General features: G+C 53.9%; 1 protein-coding gene across 7 annotated transcripts in view; it reads right to left on the bottom strand.

The window, feature by feature from the left end:
• LOC121542758 (microtubule-associated protein RP/EB family member 3) overlaps window positions 1–22,197 on the bottom strand; it is a 70,217-nt gene that overhangs the window by 10,961 nt on the left and 37,059 nt on the right. For all 7 annotated transcript variants that reach the window (XM_041852289.2, XM_041852288.2, XM_045208563.1 and 4 more), the window contains 3 exons: window positions 2,823–2,979; window positions 2,354–2,487; window positions 1,044–1,196 (listed from right to left, as the gene is read on the bottom strand). In XM_041852289.2, coding sequence (XP_041708223.1) covers window positions 1,044–1,196; window positions 2,354–2,487; window positions 2,823–2,979 — 444 coding nt within the window. The remainder of the gene's footprint in view (window positions 1–1,043; window positions 1,197–2,353; window positions 2,488–2,822; window positions 2,980–22,197) is intronic.

Here is a 22,197-nt window from a genome sequence, read left to right as displayed (position 1 = left end):
ATATTCTGTCTGTGTTTTATAGTCTGTCTGTGTTTTATAGTCTGTCTGTGTTTTATAGTCTGTGTTTTGTGTTTTATATTCTGTCTGTGTTTTATAGTCTGTGTTTTATAGTCTGTGTTTTATAGTCTGTGTTTTATAGTCTGTGTTTTATAGTCTGTGTTTTATAGTCTGTCTGTTTTATAGTCTGTCTGTTTTATAGTCTGTCTGTGTTTTATAGTCTGTCTGTGTTTTATATTCAGTGTTTTATAGTCTGTGTTTTATAGTCTGTCTGTGTTTTATAGTCTGTGTTTTATAGTCTGTGTTTTATAGTCTGTCTGTGTTTTATAGTCTGTCTGTGTTTTATAGTCTGTGTTTTATAGTCTGTCTGTGTTTTATAGTCTGTGTTTTGTGTTTTATATTCTGTCTGTGTTTTATAGTCTGTGTTTTATAGTCTGTGTTTTATAGTCTGTCTGTGTTTTATAGTCTGTCTGTGTTTTATAGTCTGTCTGTGTTTTATAGTCTGTCTGTGTTTTATAGTCTGTGTTTTGTGTTTTATATTCTGTCAGTGTTTTATAGTCTGTGTTTTATAGTCGGTCTGTGTTTTATAGTCTGTCTGTGTTTTATAGTCTGTCTGTGTTTTATAGTCTGTGTTTTGTGTTTTATATTCTGTCTGTGTTTTATAGTCTGTCTGTGTTTTATAGTCTGTCTGTGTTTTATAGTCTGTCTGTGTTTTATAGTCTGTCTGTGTTTTATAGTCTGTGTTTTGTGTTTTATATTCTGTCTGTGTTTTATAGTCTGTTTTATAGTCTGTGTTTTATAGTCTGTGTTTTATAGTCTGTCTGTGTTTTATAGTCTGTCTGTGTTTTATAGTCAGTCTGTGTTTTATATTCAGTGTTTTATAGTCTGTGTTTTATAGTCTGTCTGTGTTTTATAGTCTGTCTGTGTTTTATAGTCTGTCTGTGTTTTATAGTCTGTGTTTTATAGTCAGTCTGTGTTTTATATTCAGTCTGTGTTTTATAGTCTGTGTTTTATAGTCTGTCTGTGTGTATGCGTCTGTGTCCTACCTCCGTAGCGTACAGTATATCCATGATCTTGGAGAGTGTTGGGCTGGCGTTGGTCTCATTCTCCTGACAGATCAGCTCGATGTCTCTCAGCTTACTGAAGTAGAAGTCTCTCTCCTTCTCAAGACCCTCCACTGTCAGTTTCAGGTCCAACATCTACACACACAGACAGACAGACAGAGAGGAGGAGAGTGGGTAGAGGAAATACAGACCGACAGACAGAGAGGAGAGAGTGGAAGAGAGGAGGTGGAGAGGAGAGGTGGAGAGGAGAGGAGGAGAGGAGAGGTGAGGAGAGGTGGAGAGGAGAGATGGAGAGGTGGAGAGGAGAGGTGGAGAGGTGGAGAGGAGAGGTGTAGAGGAGAGAGGTGGAGAGGTGAGGAGAGGTGTAGAGGAGAGATGGAGAGGTGAGGTGGAGAGGTGGAGAGGTGAGGAGAGGTGTAGAGGAGAGAAGTGAGGAGAGGTGGAGAGGTGGAGAGGTGGTGAGGAGAGAGGTGGCGAGGTGAGGAGAGGTGTAGAGGAGAGATGGAGAGGAGAGAGGTGGAGAGGTGGAGAGGAGAGGAGGAAGAGGGAGAGGTGAGGAGAGGTGGAGAGGTGGAGAGGTGAGGAGGTGGAGAGGAGAGGTGGAGAGGAGGAGAGGTGAGGAGAGGTGTAGAGGAGAGAGGTGGAGAGGTGAGGAGAGGTGGAGAGGAGAGAGGTGGAGAGGAGAGAGGTGGAGAGGAGAGGTGGAGAGGAGAGGTGGAGAGGTGGTGAGGTGAGGAGAGAGGTGGAGAGGAGAGAGGTGGAGAGGTGAGGAGAGGTGGAGAGGAGAGATGGAGAGGAGAGAGGTGGAGAGGAGAGGTGGAGAGGAGAGGAGGGAGAGGTGGAGAGGAGAGGTGTAGAGGAGAGATGGAGAGGTGGTGAGGAGAGGTGGAGAGGAGAGGTGGAGAGGAGAGGTGGAGAGGAGAGGTGGAGAGGAGAGGTGGAGAGGTGTAGAGGAGAGAGGTGGAGAGGTGAGAGGTGGAGAGGAGAGGTGAGAGGTGAGAGGTGGAGAGGAGAGGTGGAGAGGTGGTGAGGTGAGGAGAGGTGGAGAGGAGAGAGGTGGAGAGGTGTAGAGGAGAGATGGAGAGGAGAAGTGGAGAGGAGAGATGTAGAGGAGAGATGGAGAGGTGGTGAGGTGGAGAGGAGAGAGGTGGAGAGGAGAGGTGTAGAGAAGAGAAGGTAAGGAGGCAGACAGAGGGAGAGTATCGTGTTTAATATATACCAAACATTTAGAAAAAAATATATAGAGAGAATAAATGAGCTTATTTTCATGTTTGGGGGGGGCGGCTCAGTACCTGCTGGTTCAGTTCTAGCACCTCAGCATCTGACGCTCCGTTGGCTCTGGTGGGCGTCGCCCTGCGGATGGGGGCAGACTGCTTCGGGGGGACGTGGACTGTCTTGGTCGCCGTGGGAGACGTCCTCTGGTGGCCTGAACACACAGCCAATCTTAACAAGCCTCTCAGCAGCACCCAATCAACAGCTAGCTACATCACAGTTCTACTATAATAACCTGAAAAAAGACTTGCCAAAAGGTCAACCCAAAAACACAGGAAAACAACAGCCCCTCCAGGCCTGATTTATACCTTCCAGGGAGAGAACACAGTCAAAGCACTTCAGCAGCACATTAACACAGACAGACTGGCAGGAAGGATCCGTTTTACAAGAGGAGGAGGAAGATGAGGAGGATGAGGAAGAGGAGGGTAATTTGGGTTTGTGGGAAATGAGATGACCTGGTTCGAGGAGCAGTGAGGACATGATGTGTACCTGGGTTGGGTGAGGGGGTGCCCTCCTGCCCCTGGCGTGTGGCCACAGGGTCATACTCCTTCCCGTCGTAGTTGGCATCAAATAACTTCTTAAACCACTGGATGAACTCAAAGTTATCCTGAAACCTCCCCTTCACCAGCCTCTCTACTGGGATGATCTGAGACAGAGAGAAACATTATTAACCCTTCACCAGCCTCTACTGGGAGAGAGCGGTGGGAGATCTGGGTGTGGTCACCCAGCCTCTACTGGGAGAGAGCGGTGGGAGATCTGGGTGTGGTCACCCAGCCTCTACTGGGAGAGAGCGGTGGGAGATCTGGGTGTGGTCACCCAGCCTCTACTGGGAGAGCGGTGGGAGATCTGGGTGTGGTCACCCAGCCTCTACTGGGAGAGAGCGGTGGGAGATCTGGGTGTGGTCACCCAGCCTCTACTGGGAGAGAGCGGTGGGAGATCTGGGTGTGGTCACCCAGCCTCTACTGGGAGAGAGCGGTGGGAGATCTGGGTGTGGTCACCCAGCCTCTACTGGGAGAGAGCGGTGGGAGATCTGGGTGTGGTCACCCAGCCTCTACTGGGAGAGAGCGGTGGGAGATCTGGGTGTGGTCACCCAGCCTCTACTGGGAGAGAGCGGTGGGAGATCTGGGTGTGGTCACCCAGCCTCTACTGGGAGAGAGCGGTGGGAGATCTGGGTGTGGTCACCCAGCCTCTACTGGGAGAGAGCGGTGGGAGATCTGGGTGTGGTCACCCAGCCTCTACTGGGAGAGAGCGGTGGGAGATCTGGGTGTGGTCACCCAGCCTCTACTGGGAGAGAGCGGTGGGAGATCTGGGTGTGGTCACCCAGCCTCTACTGGGAGAGAGCGGTGGGAGATCTGGGTGTGGTCACCCAGCCTCTACTGGGAGAGAGCGGTGGGAGATCTGGGTGTGGTCACCCAGCCTCTACTGGGAGAGAGCGGTGGGAGATCTGGGTGTGGTCACCCCACCATCCTGTTATACAGTGTCTGTTTAACACAATGGAGTAAAACTAGCTTATAATGGGTATACCTAACCTTTCACACTTCCTGTCCAAATCTAGCCTCGTATGAACCATCCTGATCTTGTGAGCTTACATTGTGTTTGGCTACACGGATACAGTCTGGACACGACCACATTCAAACCGCTGGAAGATTTGATGAAGGACAAGATGGCAGACAAGAACAAAAGGAGAATTAGTAGATGTTTTGAGTGAATATGGAATGGAGGATCACACAGAACTTCTGGAAGAGCTACAGAAGGAAATTGAACGTGACGAGAGTGAAGTTTAATTAACTGCGGTGGCAGGTGCAGTGATGACCGCCGAGAAGGAGCTGAGGGTACAGGGAAACAGTGTGGTGAGGAATGAGCTGAGGGTACAGGGAAACAGTGTGGTGAGGAAGGAGCTGAGGGTACAGGGAAACAGTGTGGTGAGGAAGGAGCTGAGGGTACAGGGAAACAGTGTGGTGAGGAAGGAGCTGAGGGTACAGGGAAACAGTGTGGTGAGGAAGGAGCTGAGGGTACAGGGAAACAGTGTGGTGAGGAATGAGCTGAGGGTACAGGGAAACAGTGTGGTGAGGAAGGAGCTGAGGGTACAGGGAAACAGTGTGGTGAGGAATGAGCTGAGGGTACAGGGAAACAGTGTGGTGAGGAATGAGCTGAGGGTACAGGGAAACAGTGTGGTGAGGAAGGAGCTGAGGTACAGGGAAACAGTGTGGTGAGGAATGAGCTGAGGGTACAGGGAAACAGTGTGGTGAGGAAGGAGCTGAGGGTACAGGGAAACAGTGTGGTGAGGAAGGAGCTGAGGGTACAGGGAAACAGTGTGGTGAGGAAGGAGCTGAGGGTACAGGGAAACAGTGTGGTGAGGAATGAGCTGAGGGTACAGGGAAACAGTGTGGTGAGGAATGAGCTGAGGGTACAGGGAAACAGTGTGGTGAGGAAGGAGCTGAGGGTACAGGGAAACAGTGTGGTGAGGAAGGAGCTGAGGGTACAGGGAAACAGTGTGGTGAGGAATGAGCTGAGGGTACAGGGAAACAGTGTGGTGAGGAATGAGCTTAGGGTACAGGGAAACAGTGTGGTGAGGAAGGAGCTGAGGGTACAGGGAAACAGTGTGGTGAGGAATGAGCTGAGGGTACAGGGAAACAGTGTGGTGAGGAATGAGCTGAGGGTACAGGGAAACGTTGTGGTGAGGAAGGAGCTGAGGGTACAGGGAAACAGTGTGGTGAGGAAGGAGCTGAGGGTACAGGGAAACAGTGTGGTGAGGAAGGAGCTGAGGGTACAGGGAAACAGTGTGGTGAGGAATGAGCTGAGGGTACAGGGAAACGTTGTGGTGAGGAAGGAGCTGAGGGTACAGGGAAACAGTGTGGTGAGGAAGGAGCTGAGGGTACAGGGAAACAGTGTGGTGAGGAAGGAGCTGAGGGTACAGGGAAACAGTGTGGTGAGGAAGGAGCTGAGGGTACAGGGAAACAGTGTGGTGAGGAATGAGCTGAGGGTACAGGGAAACAGTGTGGTGAGGAATGAGCTGAGGGTACAGGGAAACAGTGTGGTGAGGAATGAGCTGAGGGTACAGGGAAACAGTGTGGTGAGGAAGGAGCTGAGGGTACAGGGAAACAGTGTGGTGAGGAATGAGCTGAGGGTACAGGGAAACAGTGTGGTGAGGAATGAGCTGAGGGTACAGGGAAACAGTGTGGTGAGGAATGAGCTGAGGGTACAGGGAAACAGTGTGGTGAGGAAGGAGCTGAGGGTACAGGGAAACAGTGTGGTGAGGAAGGAGCTGAGGGTACAGGGAAACAGTGTGGTGAGGAAGGAGCTGAGGGTACAGGGAAACAGTGTGGTGAGGAATGAGCTGAGGGTACAGGGAAACGTTGTGGTGAGGAAGGAGCTGAGGGTACAGGGAAACAGTGTGGTGAGGAATGAGCTGAGGGTACAGGGAAACAGTGTGGTGAGGAAGGAGCTGAGGGTACAGGGAAACAGTGTGGTGAGGAAGGAGCTGAGGGTACAGGGAAACAGTGTGGTGAGGAATGAGCTGAGGGTACAGGGAAACAGTGTGGTGAGGAATGAGCTGAGGGTACAGGGAAACAGTGTGGTGAGGAATGAGCTGAGGGTACAGGGAAACAGTGTGGTGAGGAAGGAGCTGAGGGTACAGGGAAACAGTGTGGTGAGGAAGGAGCTGAGGGTACAGGGAAACAGTGTGGTGAGGAAGGAGCTGAGGGTACAGGGAAACAGTGTGGTGAGGAATGAGCTGAGGGTACAGGGAAACAGTGTGGTGAGGAAGGAGCTGAGGGTACAGGGAAACAGTGTGGTGAGGAATGAGCTGAGGGTACAGGGAAACAGTGTGGTGAGGAATGAGCTGAGGGTACAGGGAAACAGTGTGGTGAGGAAGGAGCTGAGGGTACAGGGAAACAGTGTGGTGAGGAATGAGCTGAGGGTACAGGGAAACAGTGTGGTGAGGAAGGAGCTGAGGGTACAGGGAAACAGTGTGGTGAGGAAGGAGCTGAGGGTACAGGGAAATGTTGTGGTGAGGAAGGAGCTGAGGGTACAGGGAAATGTTGTGGTGAGGAAGGAGCTGAGGGTACAGGGAAATGTTGTGGTGAGGAAGGAGCTGAGGGTACAGTGAAACAGTGTGGTGAGGAAGGTTGGCGTCAAGTGCAAAAAGAGGGACACGTGCTTCAGTAGTTCAGAGGTGGAACATTTTGACATTTACATTTTAGTCATTTAGCAGACACTAAGCTACCTGCCACCCCTGACGAGAGTGAGGATGAAGTGCCTGCGGTGAGGACGCCGAGTTTGGACACGATAAAGAAGAATCTGGTCCACATTTTTGAAGAAAGTGGACCCTTGCCTTTTGGCGGATCCATTTGTGGTTTCAGGGTGGGGTTGAAAGGAGTTGGGTGCAGTTGAATCAGTGAAGGTAACCTGTAGTGATATTTGTTTCAGATCCAGTGGGGAGCGTGGTGAAACAGAGGTGGCGCTGCGACTCAGATCCAGTGGGGAGCGTGGTGAAACAGAGGTGACGCTGCGACTCAGATCCAGTGGGGAGCGTGGTGAAACAGAGGTGGCGCTGTGACTCAGATCCAGTGGGGAGCGTGGTGAAACAGAGGAGACGCTGTGACTCAGATCCAGTGGGGAGCGTGGTGAAACAGAGGTGACGCTGTGACTCAGATCCAGTGGGGAGCGTGGTGAAACAGAGGTGGCGCTGCGACTCAGATCCAGTGGGGAGCGTGGTGAAACAGAGGTGACGCTGCGACTCAGATCCAGTGGGGAGCGTGGTGAAACAGAGGTGACGCTGCGACTCAGATCCAGTGGGGAGCGTGGTGAAACAGAGGTGACGCTGTGACTCAGATCCAGTGGGGAGCGTGGTGAAACAGAGGTGGCGCTGCGACTCAGATCCAGTGGGGAGCGTGGTAAAACAGAGGAGACGCTGTGACTCAGATCCAGTGGGGAGCGTGGTGAAACAGAGGAGACGCTGCGACTCAGATCCAGTGGGGAGCGTGGTGAAACAGAGGTGGCGCTGTGACTCAGATCCAGTGGGGAGCGTGGTGAAACAGAGGAGACGCTGTGACTCAGATCCAGTGGGGAGCGTGGTGAAACAGAGGTGACGCTGTGACTCAGATCCAGTGGGGAGCGTGGTGAAACAGAGGTGGCGCTGCGACTCAGATCCAGTGGGGAGCGTGGTGAAACAGAGGTGACGCTGTGACTCAGATCCAGTGGGGAGCGTGGTGAAACAGAGGTGGCGCTGCGACTCAGATCCAGTGGGGAGCGTGGTGAAACAGAGGTGGCGCTGCGACTCAGATCCAGTGGGGAGCGTGGTGAAACAGAGGTGGCGCTGCGACTCAGATCCAGTGGGGAGCGTGGTGAAACAGAGGTGACGCTGCGACTCAGATCCAGTGGGGAGCGTGGTGAAACAGAGGTGGCGCTGCGACTCAGATGGTGACGCTGCGACTCAGAACCAGTGGGGAGCGTGGTGAAACAGAGGTGGCGCTGCGACTCAGATCCAGTGGGGAGCGTGGTGAAACAGAGGTGGCGCTGCGACTCAGATCCAGTGGGGAGCGTGGTGAAACAGAGGTGGCGCTGCGACTCAGATCCAGTGGGGAGCGTGGTGAAACAGAGGTGGCGCTGCGACTCAGATCCAGTGGGGAGCGTGGTGAAACAGAGGAGACGCTGTGACTCAGATCCAGTGGGGAGCGTGGTGAAACAGAGGTGGCGCTGCGACTCAGATCCAGTGGGGAGCGTGGTGAAACAGAGGAGACGCTGTGACTCAGATCCAGTGGGGAGCGTGGTGAAACAGAGGTGGCGCTGCGACTCAGATCCAGTGGGGAGCGTGGTGAAACAGAGGAGACGCTGTGACTCAGATCCAGTGGGGAGCGTGGTGAAACAGAGGTGGCGCTGCGACTCAGATCCAGTGGGGAGCGTGGTGAAACAGAGGAGATGCTGTGACTCAGATCCAGTGGGGAGCGTGGTGAAACAGAGGTGACGCTGTGACTCAGATCCAGTGGGGAGCGTGGTGAAACAGAGGTGACGCTGTGACTCAGATCCAGTGGGGAGCGTGGTGAAACAGAGGAGACGCTGTGACTCAGATCCAGTGGGGAGCGTGGTGAAACAGAGGTGACGCTGCGACTCAGATCCAGTGGGGAGCGTGGTGAAACAGAGGAGACGCTGTGACTCAGATCCAGTGGGGAGCGTGGTGAAACAGAGGAGACGCTGTGACTCAGATCCAGTGGGGAGCGTGGTGAAACAGAGGAGACGCTGTGACTCAGATCCAGTGGGGAGCGTGGTGAAACAGAGGAGACGCTGTGACTCAGATCCAGTGGGGAGCGTGGTGAAACAGAGGAGACGCTGTGACTCAGATCCAGTGGGGAGCGTGGTGAAACAGAGGTGACGCTGCGACTCAGATCCAGTGGGGAGCGTGGTGAAACAGAGGAGACGCTGCGACTCAGATCCAGTGGGGAGCGTGGTGAAACAGAGGTGACGCTGCGACTCAGATCCAGTGGGGAGCGTGGTGAAACAGAGGAGACGCTGTGACTCAGATCCAGTGGGGAGCGTGGTGAAACAGAGGAGACGCTGTGACTCAGATCCAGTGGGGAGCGTGGTGAAACAGAGGAGACGCTGTGACTCAGATCCAGTGGGGAGCGTGGTGAAACAGAGGTGGCGCTGCGACTCAGATCCAGTGGGGAGCGTGGTGAAACAGAGGAGACGCTGTGACTCAGATCCAGTGCGGAGCGTGGTGAAACAGAGGTGGCGCTGCGACTCAGATCCAGTGGGGAGCGTGGTGAAACAGAGGAGACGCTGCGACTCAGATCCAGTGGGGAGCGTGGTGAAACAGAGGAGACGCTGCGACTCAGATCCAGTGGGGAGCGTGGTGAAACAGAGGAGACGCTGCGACTCAGATCCAGTGGGGAGCGTGGTGAAACAGAGGTGGCGCTGCGACTCAGATCCAGTGGGGAGCGTGGTGAAACAGAGGAGACGCTGTGACTCAGATCCAGTGGGGAGCGTGGTGAAACAGAGGAGACGCTGTGACTCAGATCCAGTGGGGAGCGTGGTGAAACAGAGGAGACGCTGTGACTCAGATCCAGTGGGGAGCGTGGTGAAACAGAGGAGACGCTGTGACTCAGATCCAGTGGGGAGCGTGGTGAAACAGAGGAGACGCTGTGACTCAGATCCAGTGGGGAGCGTGGTGAAACAGAGGAGACGCTACGACTCAGATCCAGTGGGGAGCGTGGTGAAACAGAGGAGACGCTGTGACTCAGATCCAGTGGGGAGCGTGGTGAAACAGAGGAGACGCTGTGACTCAGATCCAGTGGGGAGCGTGGTGAAACAGAGGAGACGCTGTGACTCAGATCCAGTGGGGAGCGTGGTGAAACAGAGGAGACGCTGTGACTCAGATCCAGTGGGGAGCGTGGTGAAACAGAGGAGACGCTGTGACTCAGATCCAGTGGGGAGCGTGGTGAAACAGAGGAGACGCTGTGACTCAGATCCAGTGGGGAGCGTGGTGAAACAGAGGAGACGCTGTGACTCAGATCCAGTGGGGAGCGTGGTGAAACAGAGGTGACGCTGCGACTCAGATCCAGTGGGGAGCGTGGTGAAACAGAGGTGACGCTGCGACTCAGATCCAGTGGGGAGCGTGGTGAAACAGAGGTGACGCTGCGACTCAGATCCAGTGGGGAGCGTGGTGAAACAGAGGAGACGCTGCGACTCAGATCCAGTGGGGAGCGTGGTGAAACAGAGGTGACGCTGCGACTCAGATCCAGTGGGGAGCGTGGTGAAACAGAGGTGGCGCTGCGACTCAGATCCAGTGGGGAGCGTGGTGAAACAGAGGAGACGCTGTGACTCAGATCCAGTGGGGAGCGTGGTGAAACAGAGGAGACGCTGTGACTCAGATCCAGTGGGGAGCGTGGTGAAACAGAGGTGGCGCTGTGACTCAGATCCAGTGGGGAGCGTGGTGAAACAGAGGAGACGCTGCGACTCAGATCCAGTGGGGAGCGTGGTGAAACAGAGGTGACGCTGTGACTCAGATCCAGTGGGGAGCGTGGTGAAACAGAGGTGGCGCTGTGACTCAGATCCAGTGGGGAGCGTGGTGAAACAGAGGTGGCGCTGTGACTCAGATCCAGTGGGGAGCGTGGTGAAACAGAGGTGGCGCTGTGACTCAGATCCAGTGGGGAGCGTGGTGAAACAGAGACGCTGCGACTCAGATCCAGTGGGGAGCGTGGTGAAACAGAGGTGACGCTGTGACTCAGATCCAGTGGGGAGCGTGGTGAAACAGAGGTGGCGCTGTGACTCAGATCCAGTGGGGAGCGTGGTGAAACAGAGGTGACGCTGCGACTCAGATCCAGTGGGGAGCGTGGTGAAACAGAGGAGACGCTGCGACTCAGATCCAGTGGGGAGCGTGGTGAAACAGAGGAGACGCTGCGACTCAGATCCAGTGGGGAGCGTGGTGAAACAGAGGTGGCGCTGTGACTCAGATCCAGTGGGGAGCGTGGTGAAACAGAGGAGACGCTGCGACTCAGATCCAGTGGGGAGCGTGGTGAAACAGAGGTGGCGCTGCGACTCAGATCCAGTGGGGAGCGTGGTGAAACAGAGGAGACGCTGCGACTCAGATCCAGTGGGGAGCGTGGTGAAACAGAGGTGGCGCTGCGACTCAGATCCAGTGGGGAGCGTGGTGAAACAGAGGAGACGCTGCGACTCAGATCCAGTGGGGAGCGTGGTGAAACAGAGGTGACGCTGTGACTCAGATCCAGTGGGGAGCGTGGTGAAACAGAGGTGGCGCTGCGACTCAGATCCAGTGGGGAGCGTGGTGAAACAGAGGAGACGCTGCGACTCAGATCCAGTGGGGAGCGTGGTGAAACAGAGGTGACGCTGCGACTCAGATCCAGAGGGGAGCGTGGTGAAACAGAGGAGACGCTGTGACTCAGATCCAGTGGGGAGCGTGGTGAAACAGAGGTGACGCTGCGACTCAGATCCAGTGGGGAGCGTGGTGAAACAGAGGTGACGCTGTGACTCAGATCCAGTGGGGAGCGTGGTGAAACAGAGGAGACGCTGCGACTCAGATCCAGTGGGGAGCGTGGTGAAACAGAGGTGGCGCTGCGACTCAGATCCAGTGGGGAGCGTGGTGAAACAGAGGAGACGCTGTGACTCAGATCCAGAGGGGAGCGTGGTGAAACAGAGGTGGCGCTGTGACTCAGATCCAGTGGGGAGCGTGGTGAAACAGAGGAGACGCTGTGACTCAGATCCAGTGGGGAGCGTGGTGAAACAGAGGAGACGCTGTGACTCAGATCCAGTGGGGAGCGTGGTGAAACAGAGGAGACGCTGCGACTCAGATCCAGTGGGGAGCGTGGTGAAACAGAGGTGGCGCTGCGACTCAGATCCAGTGGGGAGCGTGGTGAAACAGAGGTGACGCTGTGACTCAGATCCAGTGGGGAGCGTGGTGAAACAGAGGTGGCGCTGCGACTCAGATCCAGTGGGGAGCGTGGTGAAACAGAGGAGACGCTGCGACTCAGATCCAGTGGGGAGCGTGGTGAAACAGAGGAGACGCTGTGACTCAGATCCAGTGGGGAGCGTGGTGAAACAGAGGAGACGCTGTGACTCAGATCCAGTGGGGAGCGTGGTGAAACAGAGGTGGCGCTGCGACTCAGATCCAGTGGGGAGCGTGGTGAAACAGAGGAGACGCTGCGACTCAGATCCAGTGGGGAGCGTGGTGAAACAGAGGAGACGCTGCGACTCAGATCCAGTGGGGAGCGTGGTAAAACAGAGGAGACGCTGCGACTCAGATCCAGTGGGGAGCGTGGTGAAACAGAGGAGACGCTGTGACTCAGATCCAGTGGGGAGCGTGGTGAAACAGAGGAGACGCTGCGACTCAGATCCAGTGGGGAGCGTGGTGAAACAGAGGTGACGCTGCGACTCAGATCCAGTGGGGAGCGTGGTGAAACAGAGGTGGCGCTGCGACTCAGATCCAGTGGGGAGCGTGGTGAAACAGAGGAGACGCTGCGACTCAGATCCAGTGGGGAGCGTGGTGAAACAGAGGTGACGCTGTGACTCAGATCCAGTGGGGAGCGTGGTGAAACAGAGGTGACGCTGCGACTCAGATCCAGTGGGGAGCGTGGTGAAACAGAGGAGACGCTGCGACTCAGATCCAGTGGGGAGCGTGGTGAAACAGAGGTGACGCTGCGACTCAGATCCAGTGGGGAGCGTGGTGAAACAGAGGTGACGCTGCGACTCAGATCCAGTGGGGAGCGTGGTGAAACAGAGGAGACGCTGCGACTCAGATCCAGTGGGGAGCGTGGTGAAACAGAGGAGACGCTGTGACTCAGATCCAGTGGGGAGCGTGGTGAAACAGAGGAGACGCTGTGACTCAGATCCAGTGGGGAGCGTGGTGAAACAGAGGAGACGCTGTGACTCAGATCCAGTGGGGAGCGTGGTGAAACAGAGGAGACGCTGTGACTCAGATCCAGTGGGGAGCGTGGTGAAACAGAGGAGACGCTGTGACTCAGATCCAGTGGGGAGCGTGGTGAAACAGAGGTGACGCTGTGACTCAGATCCAGTGGGGAGCGTGGTGAAACAGAGGAGACGCTGTGACTCAGATCCAGTGGGGAGCGTGGTGAAACAGAGGAGACGCTGTGACTCAGATCCAGTGGGGAGCGTGGTGAAACAGAGGAGACGCTGTGACTCAGATCCAGTGGGGAGCGTGGTGAAACAGAGGAGACGCTGTGACTCAGATCCAGTGGGGAGCGTGGTGAAACAGAGGAGACGCTGTGACTCAGATCCAGTGGGGAGCGTGGTGAAACAGAGGTGGCGCTGCGACTCAGATCCAGTGGGGAGCGTGGTGAAACAGAGGTGGCGCTGCGACTCAGATCCAGTGGGGAGCGTGGTGAAACAGAGGTGGCGCTGCGACTCAGATCCAGTGGGGAGCGTGGTGAAACAGAGGTGACGCTGCGACTCAGATCCAGTGGGGAGCGTGGTGAAACAGAGGAGACGCTGCGACTCAGATCCAGTGGGGAGCGTGGTGAAACAGAGGAGACGCTGCGACTCAGATCCAGTGGGGAGCGTGGTGAAACAGAGGAGACGCTGTGACTCAGATCCAGTGGGGAGCGTGGTGAAACAGAGGAGACGCTGTGACTCAGATCCAGTGGGGAGCGTGGTGAAACAGAGGAGACGCTGTGACTCAGATCCAGTGGGGAGCGTGGTGAAACAGAGGTGGCGCTGCGACTCAGATCCAGTGGGGAGCGTGGTGAAACAGAGGAGACGCTGCGACTCAGATCCAGTGGGGAGCGTGGTGAAACAGAGGAGACGCTGTGACTCAGATCCAGTGGGGAGCGTGGTGAAACAGAGGTGGCGCTGCGACTCAGATCCAGTGGGGAGCGTGGTGAAACAGAGGAGACGCTGCGACTCAGATCCAGTGGGGAGCGTGGTGAAACAGAGGAGACGCTGTGACTCAGATCCAGTGGGGAGCGTGGTGAAACAGAGGAGACGCTGTGACTCAGATCCAGTGGGGAGCGTGGTGAAACAGAGGAGACGCTGCGACTCAGATCCAGTGGGGAGCGTGGTGAAACAGAGGAGACGCTGCGACTCAGATCCAGTGGGGAGCGTGGTGAAACAGAGGAGACGCTGTGACTCAGATCCAGTGGGGAGCGTGGTGAAACAGAGGAGACGCTGCGACTCAGATCCAGTGGGGAGCGTGGTGAAACAGAGGAGACGCTGCGACTCAGATCCAGTGGGGAGCGTGGTGAAACAGAGGTGGCGCTGCGACTCAGATCCAGTGGGGAGCGTGGTGAAACAGAGGAGACGCTGCGACTCAGATCCAGTGGGGAGCGTGGTGAAACAGAGGAGACGCTGTGACTCAGATCCAGTGGGGAGCGTGGTGAAACAGAGGAGACGCTGTGACTCAGATCCAGTGGGGAGCGTGGTGAAACAGAGGTGGCGCTGCGACTCAGATCCAGTGGGGAGCGTAGTGAAACAGAGGAGACGCTGCGACTCAGATCCAGTGGGGAGCGTGGTGAAACAGAGGAGACGCTGCGACTCAGATCCAGTGGGGAGCGTGGTAAAACAGAGGAGACGCTGTGACTCAGATCCAGTGGGGAGCGTGGTAAAACAGAGGAGACGCTGTGACTCAGATCCAGTGGGGAGCGTGGTGAAACAGAGGAGACGCTGTGACTCAGATCCAGTGGGGAGCGTGGTGAAACAGAGGAGACGCTGCGACTCAGATCCAGTGGGGAGCGTGGTGAAACAGAGGAGACGCTGTGACTCAGATCCAGTGGGGAGCGTGGTGAAACAGAGGTGGCGCTGCGACTCAGATCCAGTGGGGAGCGTGGTGAAACAGAGGAGACGCTGTGACTCAGATCCAGTGGGGAGCGTGGTGAAACAGAGGTGACGCTGTGACTCAGATCCAGTGGGGAGCGTGGTGAAACAGAGGTGACGCTGCGACTCAGATCCAGTGGGGAGCGTGGTGAAACAGAGGAGACGCTGCGACTCAGATCCAGTGGGGAGCGTGGTGAAACAGAGGTGACGCTGCGACTCAGATCCAGTGGGGAGCGTGGTGAAACAGAGGTGACGCTGTGACTCAGATCCAGTGGGGAGCGTGGTGAAACAGAGGAGACGCTGTGACTCAGATCCAGTGGGGAGCGTGGTGAAACAGAGGAGACGCTGTGACTCAGATCCAGTGGGGAGCGTGGTGAAACAGAGGAGACGCTGTGACTCAGATCCAGTGGGGAGCGTGGTGAAACAGAGGAGCCAGTGGGGAGCGTGGTGAAACAGAGGAGACGCTGTCTGTTCGTTTGAGTTTTGAGTCAGTCTCTCCCAGACAGTCATGTTAGGATATATCAGTTATCCTGTTAGAGGGCTGTTTCAGGGGCAACGTTTAAGGTCATGTCGCAGCAGTTTATAGGAGTGAGATTCCAAGGTGCAGGAGGGCATGGGATAGAGGGATGTGCAGTTTCCGTGGATAAAGTAGTGTGTGTTAACTGTAGCGTTGCCCAGCAACATGGGAACATGATCATGGATGCACTAACTGTAAGTCGCTCTGGATAAGAGCGTCTGCTAAATGACTAAACTGTAAATGTAACAGACCTCAAAGACAATAAGATAACTTTAGCTAGCCATATGCCTCGCTCCAACAGCTAACTTTAGCTAGCCATATGCCTCGCTCCAACAGCTAACTGTAGCTAGCCATATGCCTCGCTCCAACAGCTAACTGTAGCTAGCCATATGCCTCGCTCCAACAGCTAACTTTAGCTAGCCATATGCCTCGCTCCAACAGCTAACTGTAGCTAGCCATATGCCTCGCTCCAACAGCTAACTGTAGCTAGCCATATGCCTCGCTCCAACAGCTAACTGGCTAGCCATATGCCTCGCTCCAACAGCTAACTGTAGCTAGCCATATGCCTCGCTCCAACAGCTAACTTTAGCTAGCCATATGTCTCGCTCCAACAGCTAACTGTAGCTAGCCATATGCCTCGCTCCAACAGCTAACTTTAGCTAGCCATATGCCTCGCTCCAACAGCTAACTGTAGCTAGCCATATGCCTCGCTCCAACAGCTAACTGGCTAGCCATATGCCTCGCTCCAACAGCTAACTGTAGCTAGCCATATGCCTCGCTCCAACAGCTAACTGGCTAGCCATATGCCTCGCTCCAACAGCTAACTGTAGCTAGCCATATGCCTCGCTCCAACAGCTAACTGTAGCTAGCCATATGCCTCGCTCCAACAGCTAACTGGCTAGCCATATGCCTCGCTCCAACAGCTAACTGTAGCTAGCCATATGCCTCGCTCCAACAGCTAACTGGCTAGCCATATGCCTCGCTCCAACAGCTAACTGTAGCTAGCCATATGCCTCGCTCCAACAGCTAACTGGCTAGCCATATGCCTCGCTCCAACAGCTAACTGGCTAGCCATATGCCTCGCTCCAACAGCTAACTGTAGCTAGCCATATGCCTCGCTCCAACAGCTAACTGGCTAGCCATATGCCTCGCTCCAACAGCTAACTGGCTAGCCATATGCCTCGCTCCAACAGCTAACTGTAGCTAGCCATATGCCTCGCTCCAACAGCTAACTGTAGCTAGCCATATGCCTCGCTCCAACAGCTAACTGGCTAGCCGTATGCCTCGCTCCAACAGCTAACTGTAGCTAGCCATATGCCTCGCTCCAACAGCTAACTGGCTAGCCATATGCCTCGCTCCAACAGCTAACTGGCTAGCCGTATGCCTCGCTCCAACAGCTAACTTTAGCTAGCTGTATGCCTCGCTCCAACCTAATGTTTCAACGTTACAGACAGTATGATGACTTCTGTTTGCAAGTCCATAGCTATGCATGTTGTTATACTTCCTGATCTAGACATTTGTGTTGGATCTTATTGTCTTTCAACCATGGGAGAGGGTGCAAAAGGGGAGCCAGCCTTCAGAGAGAGCTTTGCAAAGCTGGGAGAAGTCAGATCCATTGCCAGAGAGGGTGAGTAAACATTGTCTTGTCACCGAATAAAACCAGTGCCAGTTCATGTCCTCCTGGGCCCATATTCATAAAGTGTCTTAGAGTAGGACTGCTGATCAAAGATCAGGTCCAACCTGTTTCCTGGTCGTTTTACTTCTTTCTCCTGTAGCCCTCAAATTCAAGAGTCTAACCAGCTGATTTCCCATCATTTAACGGGACAATATCTCTGTCATGCTGGGTTGAGGGCCTCTAGGTATATTTGAGGGACATGCAAGAACACAGTCATATGCACTTTTGATATGAGTAGTGTTAGCTAAGATGATGGAGAAAACAATTGTGTAAATGCTTCACACATACACCCGTTCAAAAAATAACTTCATCTTGAAACACAGCAGTGTGTCTATAATATTTTCAAAAACATCAGATTTCCGTTGAGAACTTTCCAGAACCGTAGGTTATTATAAGGGCTATGATTACTGATGCATTGGTGTGTGTATTTGTCTTTCAGGTACACCGGTGTTGGCGCAGACAGCATCTGATAGAGTGGACAGTGTTGTTTCCTCGTCTGTGTCAGTCAACTTCCGGACTAGTCTCCCTACTGCTGTGCTGTTTGTTGCTACAAAGTCTTCGGTTTTTACTTTAAATACATTTAACCAATGTCTTCGTTTTTTCCTCGCTCGACCTTATCATACAACCTTATAACCTCGGACTCTTTATCTGGACATGGTTCTACAGGACCCTTTATCTGGACATGGTTCTACAGGACCCTTTATCTGGACATGGTTCTACAGGACCCTTTATCTGGACATGTTTCTACAGGACTCTTTATCTGGACATGGTTCTACAGGACTCTTTATCTGGACATGGTTCTACAGGACCCTTTATCTGGACATGGTTCTACAGGACCCTTTATCTGGACATGGTTCTACAGGACCCTTTATCTGGACATGGTTCTACAGGACCTCCACCAGCCGAAGCTAAGTAGTAATATTAACCCTATGCCATCTAATTGCAGTCGCTGTACTCCTAATATACAGGAGAACTATCGCCTTATGGTGAGGATAGCCGTGCTGAAAGCCCAGCTTCAGATGCAATCGTTAGGCAAGGGCAATGTAAGTGTAGGAAAGGATGAAACAGCGTCTGTGTCACCAGTAAGTACAGATAGTAGTATAAATCCCCCCCGCACAGTCCCCACAGCTGGACAATTTTCTCAAGGCTTCTGGAAAGAAATGCTGTCAGCATGCTCAACCGGTGTCGCTCATTCAGCCGACAGAAACTTTCAACCGGTTCTCCCCATTAAGCAACGAGTCGGAGTCAGAGGCCGAGCCTTCTCAGGTCTCTCCTCCACCCGTTACGGGGTCTGAGGCTCAGCCTTCTCAGGTCCTCTCGTCCCACGTCTACAGCTCTCCTCCCAGGTCTCTCAGCCTTCTCAGGTCTCTCCTCCACCCGTTACGGGGTCTGAGTCTGAGGCCGAGCCTTCTCAGGTCTCTCCTCCACCCGTTACGGGGTCTGAGCCACCGAAGCCTCCCACCATTAGCTCTGACAAATTGAAAACCCTAGTCATTGGCGACTCCATTACCCGCAATATTAGACTTAAAAAGAATCATCCAGCGATCATACACTGTTACCCAGGGGGCAGAGCTACCGACGTAAAGGCTAATCTGAAGATGGTGCTGGCGGAGACTAAAACTGGTGAGTGTAGAGAGTATAGGGATATTGTTATCCACGTCGGCATCGAGTAATTGTCTCTGGCCCCCTCCCAGTTAGGGGGAGGAGTGATGAGCTCTACAGCATTAATTGTCTCTGGCCCCTCCCAGTTAGGGGGAGTGATGAGCTCTACAGCAGTAATTGTCTCTGGCCCCTCCCAGTTAGGGGGAGGAGTGATGAGCTCTACAGCAGTAATTGTCTCTGGCCCCTCCCAGTCAGGGGGAGGAGTGATGAGCTCTACAGCAGTATCACAACTTAATTGCTGGTTGAAAACTGTTTTCTGCCCCTCCCAAAATATAGAATTTGTAGATAATTGGCCCTCTTCCTGGGACTCACCCACAAACAGGACCAAGCCTGGCCTGCTGAGGAGTGATGGACTCCATCCTAGCTGGAGGGGTGCTACAGGACCAAGCCTGGCCTGCTGAGGAGTGATGGACTCCATCCTAGCTGGAGGGGTGCTACAGGACCAAGCCTGGCCTGCTGAGGAGTGATGGACTCCATCCTAGCTGGAGGGGTGTTACAGGACCAAGCCTGGCCTGCTGAGGAGTGATGGACTCCATCCTAGATGGAGGGGAGCTACAGGACCAAGCCTGGCCTGCTGAGGAGTGATGGACTCCATCCTAGCTGGAGGGGTGCTACAGGACCAAGCCTGGCCTGCTGAGGACTGACGGACTCCATCCTAGCTGGAGGGGTGTTACAGGACCAAGCCTGGCCTGCTGAGGAGTGATGGACTCCATCCTAGCTGGAGGGGTGCTACAGGACCAAGCCTGGCCTGCTGAGGAGTGATGGACTCCATCCTAGCTGGAGGGGTGTTACAGGACCAAGCCTGGCCTGCTGAGGAGTGATGGACTCCATCCTAGCTGGAGGGGTGCTACAGGACCAAGCCTGGCCTGCTGAGGAGTGATGGACCCATCCTAGCTGGAGGGGTGCTACAGGACCAAGCCTGGCCTGCTGAGGAGTGATGGACTCCATCCTAGCTGGAGGGGTGCTACAGGACCAAGCCTGGCCTGCTGAGGAGTGATGGACTCCATCCTAGCTGGAGGGGTGCTACAGGACCAAGCCTGGCCTGCTGAGGAGTGATGGATTCCATCCTAGCTGGAGGGGTGCTACAGGACCAAGCCTGGCCTGCTGAGGAGTGATGGACTCCATCCTAGCTGGAGGGGTGCTACAGGACCAAGCCTGGCCTGCTGAGGAGTGATGGACTCCATCCTAGCTGGAGGGGTGCTACAGGACCAAGCCTGGCCTGCTGAGGAGTGATGGACTCCATCCTAGATGGAGGGGTGCTCTCATCTTATCTACCAACATAGACAGGGCTCTAACTCCTCTAGCTCCACAATGAGACAGGGTGCAGGCCAGGCAGCAGGCTGTTAGCCAGCCCAATGAGACAGGGTGCAGGCCAGGCAGCAGGCTGTTAGCCAGCCCAATGAGACAGGGTGCAGGACAGGCAGCAGGCTGTTAGCCAGCCCAATGAGACAGGGTGCAGGACAGGCAGCAGGCTGTTAGCCAGCCCAATGAGACAGGGTGCAGGCCAGGCAGCAGGCTGTTAGCCAGCCCAATGAGACAGGGTGCAGGCCAGGCAGCAGGCTGTTAGCCAGCCCAATGAGACAGGGTGCAGGCCAGGCAGCAGGCTGTTAGCCAGCCCAATGAGACAGGGTGCAGGCCAGGCAGCAGGCTGTTAGCCAGCCCAATGAGACAGGGTGCAGGCCAGGCAGCAGGCTGTTAGCCAGCCCAATGAGACAGGGTGCAGGCCAGGCAGCAGGCTGTTAGCCAGCCCAATGAGACAGGGTGCAGGCCAGGCAGCAGGCTGTTAGCCAGCCCAATGAGACAGGGTGCAGGCCAGGCAGCAGGCTGTTAGCCAGCCCAATGAGACAGGGTGCAGGCCAGGCAGCAGGCTGTTAGCCAGCCCAATGAGACAGGGTGCAGGCCAGGCAGCAGGCTGTTAGCCAGCCCAATGAGACAGGGTGCAGGCCAGGCAGCAGGCTGTTAGCCAGCCCAATGAGACAGGGTGCAGGCCAGGCAGCAGGCTGTTAGCCAGCCCAATGAGACAGGGTGCAGGCCAGGCAGCAGGCTGTTAGCCTCCCCAATGAGACAGGGTGCAGGCCAGACAGCAGGCTGTTAGCCAGCCCAATGAGACAGGGTGCAGGCCAGGCAGCAGGCTGTTAGCCAGCCTGACAGCTTAGTGGAGTCTGCCACTAGCACAGTCAGTGTAGTCAGCTCAGCTATCCCCATTGAGACCGTGTCTGTGCCTCGATCTAGGTTGGGCAAAACTAAACATGGCGGTGTTCGCCTCAGCAATCTCACTGGAATAAAGACCTCCTCCATTCCTGTCATCATCTTAAAATAGGGCTACTTAATGTTAGATCCCTCACTTCCAAGGCAGTCATGGTCAATCAACTAATCACTGATCATAATCTTGATGTGATTGGCCTGACTGAAACATGGCTTAAGCCTGAGGAATTGACTGTGTTAAATGAGGCCTCTCATCCTGGATACACTAGTGACCATATCCCCCGCGCATCCCGCAAAGGTGTTGTTAACATTTCTGACAGCAAATTTCAATTTTCCGTTTTTTTTTTACTGTGTTTTCATCTTTTAAGCTTCTAATCATGAAATCTATGCAGCTACTCAATCCCTTGTTATAGCTACTGTTTACAGGCCTCCTGGGCCGCATACAGAGTTCCTCACTGAGTTCCCTGAATTCCTATCGGACCTTGTAGTCAAGGCAGATAATATTCTAATTTTTGGTGACTTTAATATTCACATGGAGAAGTCCACAGACCCACTCCAAAAAGCTTTCGGAGCCATCATCGACTCAGTGGGTTTTGTCCAACATATCTCCGGACCTACTCATTGCCACAGTCATACCCTGGATCCAGTGGCGATTTTAGCATGTAAATCTTGGTGGGGCAAAAAAATAACAAATGTGGGTTGCATGCCAGCAAAGTCACCACACAACACTAAACAATACATTCATTGCACTATAACGGTGGCAAACGGTGCCCACAAACTGTTAGGGCCTCCATAAAGCTGTCCCAACACCTTACCACTGCTCCACCTGGCTATCAGAGGCAGCTGTCCCAACACCTTACCACCGCTCCACCTGGCTATCAGAGGAGCCTTGTCTGGCAGCGAAACAGTTCATTCAGCCTCATTTACTGCCTTTAAAAAAACACATAGCTGATATGGCTGACTTGCTTAAACAAGTGTGGTTTCTACTGACAATCGAGATGTACAAACTAAGGCATAAGGGGACGAGCGGATAAGAGGCAATCCGTAATTTAGATTAAGACATTAATGAGCGAGCTAGGACGGACGTAGGCAATATAACTATTTGTTCAGCACTTTTGAAATGTACAGCGACAGAATTCAGAACATGGGCCGTTCTTACAGTGTTCTCCCTGTACACCAAGTCAGAACCGTAGGATAAATAAAGGGGGCATATAAGCAGACAATGAAAGCTCTTACAATATTCAATGATTACATTTCTCTAAAACAGGCTATAGGCTACATGTGCACCACCAAGTCAGAACAGTAGGCGAAATTAAGAGGGGAAAATAGACCACATTATTAGGGTGAGGCACATGGGCTACTAACAGCTTACTACACAACATACACTTAGTATTACTTTCTTAGCTACAGTATACATACTGTTTTTCACTGGCATTTTACATCATTTATGCAGCAGCATAATCCCAGATTTGGGACCACACAGCCACTCCACTGAATAGCAGGCTAGTGATAGCTTTGCAATGCTT

This window comes from Coregonus clupeaformis, chromosome 28 (assembly GCF_020615455.1).
Source record: "Coregonus clupeaformis isolate EN_2021a chromosome 28, ASM2061545v1, whole genome shotgun sequence".
Taxonomy (NCBI): Eukaryota; Metazoa; Chordata; class Actinopteri; order Salmoniformes; family Salmonidae; genus Coregonus; species Coregonus clupeaformis.
Note: the sequence above shows the minus strand (reverse complement) of the source record. Positions and strands in the feature narration are given on the sequence as shown.